The following is an 8695-nucleotide window of genomic DNA, read 5'->3' on the forward strand; positions in this document are numbered from 1 at the left end:
CTTGCCAGCTAAAGCAGGGAACTGCTAAGGCAGCTGCACCCTGGTCCGACCATCAGAAAGCAAGAGACCCGAGAACTAGAAAGGCGAGGCTCACTGAGCCATTTATCTCTCCACCCTTCAGTTAACCCAACATGTGTTTATCGTAAAGTGACCAGACGTCCCACTTTTGGCGGGACAGTCCCGATTTTAAACAATTTGTTCCATGTCCCGTGGTGTTTTAAAAAGTCCCGATTTTTGGAAAGAATGCACGACAAGTTAGGGTATATGGTTTTCGGCTGCCATGTGGCTATTTCGCCAGGATATGAGTTTGATCAATGGTGTCCCGCTTTTGTCCTGCTTTACCAATGTTAAAATCTGGTCACCTTAGTTTATCAGCCAGGTTGGCACAACCATCCAGTCAGTATTTTTCACCAAAAAGGAGCCCTGGTGACTGTGGATCAGGCACCAAGGGATGCCCAGATTCTGGTTCCAACTTACCAGGGGCCCAGAGGGAGAAAGACGAAGCCACCTGCTCCCATCAGATTTGCAGTCTACACAACCCCGTAGACGACCTGACTGAATCTGAATCGACTCAGTGGCAGTGCGTTTGGTTTGGAACGGAACTCTTTGATCAGATCTTGCTAAATGAAACTTAAAAAAAATCCATCTGCCTTCCTGGAAATCAATATTTGTTCTTCTAGAAAGCTCTTGTTGTCTGGGTACGAATTGCTGAGAACAACAAAAGCCAACAACAACTCACAGCCATGAAGTCACTTATGTGCCGCAGTGACCCTACAGGACATGGTAGAAGTTCCTCTTTTGATTTCCTAGGTCATTCAGTTTTCTGGGCGCAGAGGGCCTCATAGCTCTTCCTCGGAGAGCCCGGGGGGGTTCCACTTTCTGGCCATGTGTTTAGCAGCCCGACAGGTAACCCACTCCACTCTCAGGGATCCTTCTGTGGATGGCTAGGAGCCAGGAAACCGAGGCCAATTCCTTTGCTGGTGAAGTTAGGCTGTGAAGCACACGGGCCCAAAGAAAAAGAATCTCCATATCTTTGGTTTGAAGTGAGCCTCGAGGCCATGTCTACTGCGTCGGAGCATCCCTTGGCAGAGGCTATGGATGACACTCGTCTGCCAGTGTGTCCTACTGTGGTGGCTTGTGTGTTGCTGGACTCAATGCCACTGGTATTTCAAATGCCAATGGGTCACCCAAAGTGAACAGGTTTCAGGGACGCTGCCAACCAAGAACAAAGAAGCAGGACTCAGCTCCCTGCTTCAGAGCTGCTGGAAATGTGTGTAGCTTCAAAACATCGTCCGACTGAAGGTCTAATGAATGGAAAAAGAACATCGGCAGAGACAGTGCCAGAGAATGGGCCCCTCAGGGTCGGACAGACCTCGGAATGTGACTGAGGAGGAACTGCTTTGTTGGAATGGAGTCAACCGGGGTGGTGAGTCGGTTAAAGCCTCAGGAAGTAGATCCTGAAGGAGCTGCATTTGCTGACAGGGCACGACACAAGGTAGGGAGAGACAGAACTTGCAATGTGCGCAGCATGAATCTAGGAAAATTGGAAGTGATAAGGAATGAAACGGAAGAGTTCGCGTGAAGCAGATTTACCCAATGCGAAGCATCTTTGGATCTCCTGTCTGCTGCTTCCATGAGCAATGATTGTGGATCCAAGCAAGACAAGATTCTTGGCAACTTCAACCTTTTCAACTTGAACTTACCTATGAGAAGTCAATGGTCTATCCCAAAGTCAGACCCTGCCTGTTTTAACTAGGGATGATGAGCTCTTCTTTCTTCTCTTTTCACAGATGTAGTCGATTTGATTTCTGTGTGTTCCATCTGGAGAAGTCCACGTGTATAATCTCCTTTTGTGTTGTTGGAAAAAGGCATTCGCTATGAACAATTGGTTGGTTCTGCAAAATTCTGTCATGCGGTCTGTAGCTTCATTTCTATTTTCATAGAAAATGACCACAGGCCATCTTTTCCGGTTACTGTCCTTTCCTCTTTGTTTCCAACTTTTGCATTCCAATCGCCAATAATTATCAATGCATCTTGAATTCAAGTCTGGTCAATTTCCAACTAAAAATATTGGTAGAATTCTTCAGTTTCTTCATCACTAGCTGTGGTTGGTGCATAAATTTGAACAGTAGTTAAATTGGTTGGATTTCCTTGAATGCGGATAGATATAATCCTACCACAGCCAGCACTGTACTTCCAGAGTGATTTTTCAATGTCTATTTTGACCATGAATGCAACACTATTCCTTTTGATTTTATCATTCCCAGTATATTAAATCATGATTTTCTGACTCAAAATAGCCCAATACCAGTCCATTTCAGCTCACTGATACCTAGGATATCAATCTTTATGCATTCTATTTCATTTTGGAGGACACTCAATTTTCCTAGATTCCTACCCTCACACATTCCGAGTTCCGATCATTAGCAGATTTTTGCAGCTGTTTCTCTTTACCTTGAGTCACGCACACCCCGTCAGCAAATGAAGATCCTGAAGGCCCCACTCCCACAGGCTTTACCCGACTCCTGTCACCGTCATCCACAACAAAGCAGCTCCTCCTCAGTCACATTTTGAGTGCCTCTCACGGGAGGCGCCCTCCTCTGGCACTCTCTCGGACAGCGTTCTGCTTCCATTCAGTGTCTGACAAGGTTTCGAAGCTGGGCACAAGGTTTTCAGTGGCTCCTTCCTGCGAAGTGAGGCGCAGGCCTTCGTCGCGGTCTGTTCTGAGTCTGGAAGCCCCACTGAAACCTGTTGACTTTGGGGGATCCTGCTGGCCTTTGAAACACCAGTGACATTGCTCCCAGCATCACACCACACACCACAGTACAACAAGCTGACAAGTGGTGGGATATTAACGAGACTGTTCTGTAATTTGAGCATTCTGTTGGGGCACCTTTCTTTGGAATGGACACACAAAAATGGATCTCTTCCAGTCAGTTGGCCAAAGAGCCATCTTTCAAATTTCTTGGCAGAGAGGAGTGAGTGCTTCCAGTGCTTCATCAGTGTTGAAACACATTTTAATTGGTATTCCATCGATTCCTGGACCCTTAATTTGGGCTAGTGCCTTCAGTGTAATTTGGACTTCTTCCTTCCGTTCCATTCTCGACCATATATTGCCTCTTGAAATGGTTGAATGCCACCTGGTTCTTTTTGATACAGCGACGCTATGTGTTCTTTCCAACTTCTTTCGATGCTTCCTGCATCACTCAATATTTTGCCTATAGAATCTTTCAACACTGCAACTCGAAGCTTGACTTTTTTTCCCTTTGAGTTCTTTCAGTTTATGCCAGCTGTGTTTCTCCTTTTGGGAACCCCAATCTGGAGCCGTCCATGAATACCTGGCGCCCCCACGTGTTACAGAACAGAACTGCGCTGTGTTTTCCTTTGAGGCAATCGTTAGGGAAGCACTTTCTCGGTGCCAATGGTGGGGTGCAGACCGTGTACATAAGTCCTGATGAATTATTGGAGGAGAAAGTCAAGAACACAGTCTGGGAAACGCGCAGCTCTGTGCCCACTATTGGAAAGGCCGACCCAGCCCCCTCTCCCAGTCCGGATCTCCCTGCGGATGGGGCGCAGGTTCGGGCCCCGGGGCCTGTGGTCCCTTGGGAAAGAAGCGGCTGATATGCCCTGGGAACCCAGCTCAGTTCCATCGGAGCCCGGCACCAGGCGGTTCCCACGCTCGCGCGCCCTCTCGTGGCCTCCGCCGAATCGCAGACATTCAGGTGTGCATTCTAAAGCCAGGGAGGAAACAGATGTGGGGGTGGGGGCACCCCTGCCTTGCTTAGAGGGGACAAGCAGTGGCACAGTATTCTCCTGTCTTCATCAGGAAGTGCTTCAAATCCTCTTCCTTTCAGCAAACAAGGTTGCGTCTCTGCATGTTGCAGATGATTAATGGGTCTTCCTCAAATCCCAAACTCACATTTTTCTTCCTCTCACCCAAACCAAACTCACTGCCATCGACCTGACTCATAGTGACCCTACAGAGCAGGGTAGGACTACCCCCGTGGGTTTCCGAGGCTGGAACTCTTTACAGGAGTAGAAAGCCTCATCTTCCTCTGGAGGAGCAGTTGGTGGTTTCAAACTGTTGATCTTGTGGTTAGCTGCCCAAAGGTGTAACCCGCGATGCCATCGTGGCTTCTTTTCTTCAGGTAGTTCATCTTTTTCACACACATAGGAAGGACAGACGAATGAGTACTAGCTCACTTGGCCATCTCTTTATTTAGCAAATATTTATTGGGAGTCCCATAGGTGGCAAAGACACAAGGCAAAAAATGTGTATTTGTGAGCCTTAGGAGAAAACAAAACAAACAGTCTCTAGACAAAAAAGGAAGTGTCCAATCAGCACAGAAAACTAGACAAAAAAGGAAAGCCTGACCTAACCTTTGGATACACAAATTAACCTGAATATACAAAAGAAAACAGAACTGTTATCTTTTAGCTTCTTTCTTGGAGCCTAAGTCACAGTGGAAAGCTAAGCACTTGTCTGGTCTGGAGGGAATCGGATTCCAGGATGGTGGAGAGATAGTGGCTGGCCCTTTGCTGCTCATCCCTGGTCAAGACAGGCATGGAAAATGAGGGGCTCTAGTGGGTGAAGGAAGGTAGGTTCACCTGCCCCCTCTCCCCACCATCCCAGGAGGGCTCAGTCAGGACCGTGGAGCAGGGATGAGGTGAAGGAAAGCAGAGGCTGCTTAGCAGGGAACCTGATCAAGCCAACTTTCTGTCCAAGCTGAGCATTTACTGGGGTATGCATTTGGCGGAGTGTCTCTCAACCTTCCCTTCCCAGTACTTTTTAGATCAGCCTCATTGCTGCTGAGATGTGGTAGGAAACGTGCAGCAAGGCCTGGCTTCCTTTGGGTGGTGTCATATCGTTAGGCTAGGTGCTTAACACTTGTGAGCCCTGGCTTCCCAACAAAGCAAGTTGGCAGATGGACGGTTTAGGGGAATGCAGGGACACTGACTATCCTAATTTCTTTGAGCAGTTTGGAAGAAATCTCAAGTTATGTGGCTCCATGGGCCAGACAGAAAGAAATGTAGGACAGAAGCTGATACAACGGGGAGAATCGATAGCTGATGGGATCTGTAGCTGTGTCCAGAGCTTTGAATAATAGATCAGTGTCCACAGGGAAGAAAGTGTCGGGTGCCCTGATAAAGGCCGTCCCCAGTTCTCTGGTGCCCAATACTCCGTTAAGCAGCTGGCATACACCCCTCGAAGAAATGCTTACTGGTGCTGAGGATGAAACAAATCAGGGTTTACTGAATCAGGACTTGAAAAACACGCCAGGCTGGAGCATTCCCACTCCCCCTCGCAGTGCAGTGAATTCCTTGATACGGCCTTCCTGCCTTTGTTGGTGCTGTTAGGGCCATCGAGTAGGTTCCCACCCCCAGTACTACAGAACGAAATATCGCTCAGTCCTGTGCTGCCCTCGTCTTGTTCCTATCCTTGAGTTCATCGAGGCGCCGGTAAATGACTGGGTGCTGTTGTTAGGTGCTGTGTCAGGCCCGTAACAACCTTATGTGCAACAAAATGAAACACTGCCTGCTCCTCTGCCATCCTCACAATTGTTGTTTGGCCCATTGTTATAGCCACTGTGCCAAGCCATTTCCTTGAGGGCCTTGTACCATCTCGCTGATTTCACCAAGCATGATGTCCTTCTCCAGGAACTGCTCTTGCTTGATAATATGTCCAAATTACATAAAAATGCTTGCCCTCCGTTCGTCTAAGGAGCATTCTGGCTGTACTTCAGGACAGATTTGTTGATTTTTCTGGTTGTCAACCACGATTCTTCTGAGGTCTTCCTTATTCACTGTTCAGCCCTCACATGTACATGAGGCTACTGAAAATGCTTTGTGTGACAATATTTTCTTTTGTAAGGATGAATACCCAACTAGTGCCAAGGAGTTGGAAATGGAAAAACATCCCCAAAGTCCAACTCTTGGAAAATGACAGTCTATTCCACTCCCCCGCCACGCCTCCCTTGAGTCTGTTCCCTCATGTCTTTGGGGTCTGCAAATCACTTGTTGGTGGGTGCAGTTCCGGCCAAACTCTGAGGGTCAAGCAGGTTACTGGTAAGATGGATGCTGGGGCCAGAGGACGCACTCCACTGCTGGTGCTTGCTGGTGAGGAAACTCACTGTATACATTGCATATGCAGCAGGACTGTGCTGCAGGGAATCTTGTTCACAATTACTTGCAGGGGAACCCTGTCAGTATTTTCCCCAACTTGCTTGTATAGGTCGAAGGGGACTACAGAGGGGTGGGTAGGGGGTTACTGGTTCAATCTAGCATGAAGCAGCTTTGTGGAGAAGATTAAAAAAATTTAGAAGAACTCAAATGATCATACACAGGTTTCTTCTCTCCTAGAACATATCCAAACTTGTTTCATTGATTTTTTAACACAAGAATGAATACCCACAAGATGAAGTCCCTTAGCCCTTTGAGATCATTTCCATTCTGCACACTTAAGTTGTCACAGGCGTTTCAGGGTGCACAAGAGACCCCAACTCAAATATAACTTAAGGAGAGCATTTATTAAGTCTTAATGGGACAGAGACAGGATAAAGACAAAGGCACATCAGCTGGATGAGGGAGACCTTTAGGATGAGATCATAATGGTGTTTACAAGTACTTAAGTACGTATGGAACACAGCGGGAACTGTCACAAATTCATGGCTGAAATATTATTTCAGTGGCAAATCAATACATCAGTTACAGGAACAGCTGATAACAGGGGCTCAAATAGAAAGTGTTTATAAAATGATGATGGCAACATATATACACATATGCTTGATACAATTGATGTATGGGTTGTTATAAAAGCAGTAAGGGTAGCAATAAAATGATCTTAAAAGACAAAAGGAATGGAATCATAATTTGGGACATATACATTCTTTTTTAAAATCACTTTACTGGGGGCTTGTACAACTCACCACAATCCATACATCCATTGTGTCAAGCACATTTGTTGCCATCATCATTCTCCAAACATTTTCTTTCTGCTTAAGCTACATATAACCCCCTCCCTGGGGGATGGACAACAGAAAAGTGGGTGAAGGGAGATGTTGAACAATGTAAGACATGATGAAATAATAATAATTTATAAATTATCAAGGCTTCGGGAGGAAGGGGACAAAATGAGGAGCTGATAGCAAGGGAGATATACTTTGTTACACAGGAGTTTGCAAAATCGGTCCAGGGCCTTTTACCAAGGTAATCAGGGATGGTTCATAGGGCATGATTCATGGCTTGGTGGGTGGGTGGGTGGGGGCGCCCTCAGTACGGGGCTCTCCCAGGCAAGGCCCGGCTCCCCTCAAGACAGCCCCTCCCTGGGCTGGCTGAAAAGGGGGTTTGAGAATACATTGGGAATACATCCCAATGCATTCTGCCAGTTGGCAAGACCGCTCTCCTCCCTCGCTAATGATCAGCGTTAAGTAGAGGCTTAATCTTCGGTGGGAGCTCCAGCAATGGAGTGTGGGTGTTCGCAGTCATCCACAGCCGACTGCAAATGGGGCGCTCAGAATCTAAGTTCCACTACACGGGTCTGGAGGCCCCCAAACAAAAAAACGAACCCACTGCCACGTTGTCAACGCTGCCTCGCAGCGACCTCGCTGTGGGTTTCTAGGACAGCAACTGCTCCCGCGCGCAGAAGGCCCGGTCTTTCTCCCGCACAACTGCTGGTGGTTTCGAACTGCCGACCATGCGGAGCGCCACCCAACAAGTAACCCGTACACCACCGGGACTCCTCGGTTTGGCTTGGCTTTGCACCTATGTAGAGCCATGACTTCAGGCCCAGGTCAATTTGGCACCACGCTTAAGGGGTCGCGGGCAGGCGGCGGGGAGGGCGGCCGTGAGGTGGGGCCCCGCACGGAGGGTAGCGGTGAGCTTTGTGGAAGGCGGGGGGCGGGTGTTGAAAGGCCGTGGGAGGAGGGCGGCGGCGAGGTGGGGCCTCCGGGGGAGCAAGGAAGCGGTGGGACCCAGCCCGGAGAGACCGAGGGAGGTGAGGCGGTCCACGTTGCCGCTCCAAAGCCCCGCGGCGGCCGCCCAGCTCGTACTGCGCTCCGATTGGCCGCGCCCGGCCGCGTGACCGCCCCAGCTGGGTACGCACTTCCGGAAATACCGGAAATAGCGCCTCCGCCCTGCCGCGCCCCTGGGGGAGGCGGAAGTGGAGCCGCTGAGTCTTCCCCCCGGACCCCGCCGGCACGTCCGCCCTGCCGCTGGGCCCATGGCGTCCTACTACCGCCCCGGCTCGGGCGCCGGCGCCGCCCCGGCCCCGGGCGCCGCGCTGCCGGACCAGAGCTTCCTGTGGAACGTCTTCCAGAGGTGAGGCCCCCCGGGAGAGCGGACGGCCGAGCGCCCCGTTTGGGGATCGTTGGCTGTTTTCGGGGAAACGGGGAGAAGGTGGAGGAGGCCGGGGCCCCAGGGCGCCCCGCGGGTGGGGCGCGCTGCCCGGGGGGGCCTGCCTCCTGACCCCCGGCTCGGCCGGGCCCCGTGATTTCCTAGGGTCGACAAGGACCGGAGCGGCGTGATCTCGGACAACGAGCTCCAGCAGGCGCTTTCCAACGGTGAGTGCCGCCGCCGGAGCTCCCAGCCCGCGCGCGGCTACCTTCGGTTACCTGAACCGGCAGCCCGGGGTGGCGCATGGTTTACCCGTTGGGCCGCTCACCGCCAAGTCAGCAGTCGGTCGGTTAGTCTCCGCAGT

At 50.2% G+C, this 8695-nt stretch overlaps 1 protein-coding gene across 2 annotated transcripts in view; it reads left to right on the forward strand.

The window, feature by feature from the left end:
• The first annotated feature begins 8203 nt into the window (after positions 1 to 8203).
• Positions 8204 to 8695, forward strand: part of PDCD6 (programmed cell death 6) — an 18463-nt gene continuing 17971 nt past the window's right edge. For both annotated transcript variants that reach the window (XM_004698114.4, XM_004698112.2), the window contains exons 1-2: positions 8204 to 8316; positions 8497 to 8558. In XM_004698114.4, coding sequence (XP_004698171.1) covers positions 8219 to 8316; positions 8497 to 8558 — 160 coding nt within the window. In that variant the 5' untranslated portion in view covers positions 8204 to 8218. The remainder of the gene's footprint in view (positions 8317 to 8496; positions 8559 to 8695) is intronic.

This window comes from Echinops telfairi, unplaced genomic scaffold (assembly GCF_000313985.2).
Source record: "Echinops telfairi isolate 266 unplaced genomic scaffold, ASM31398v2 ScPeMD7_7469;HRSCAF=8507_1, whole genome shotgun sequence".
Taxonomy (NCBI): Eukaryota; Metazoa; Chordata; class Mammalia; order Afrosoricida; family Tenrecidae; genus Echinops; species Echinops telfairi.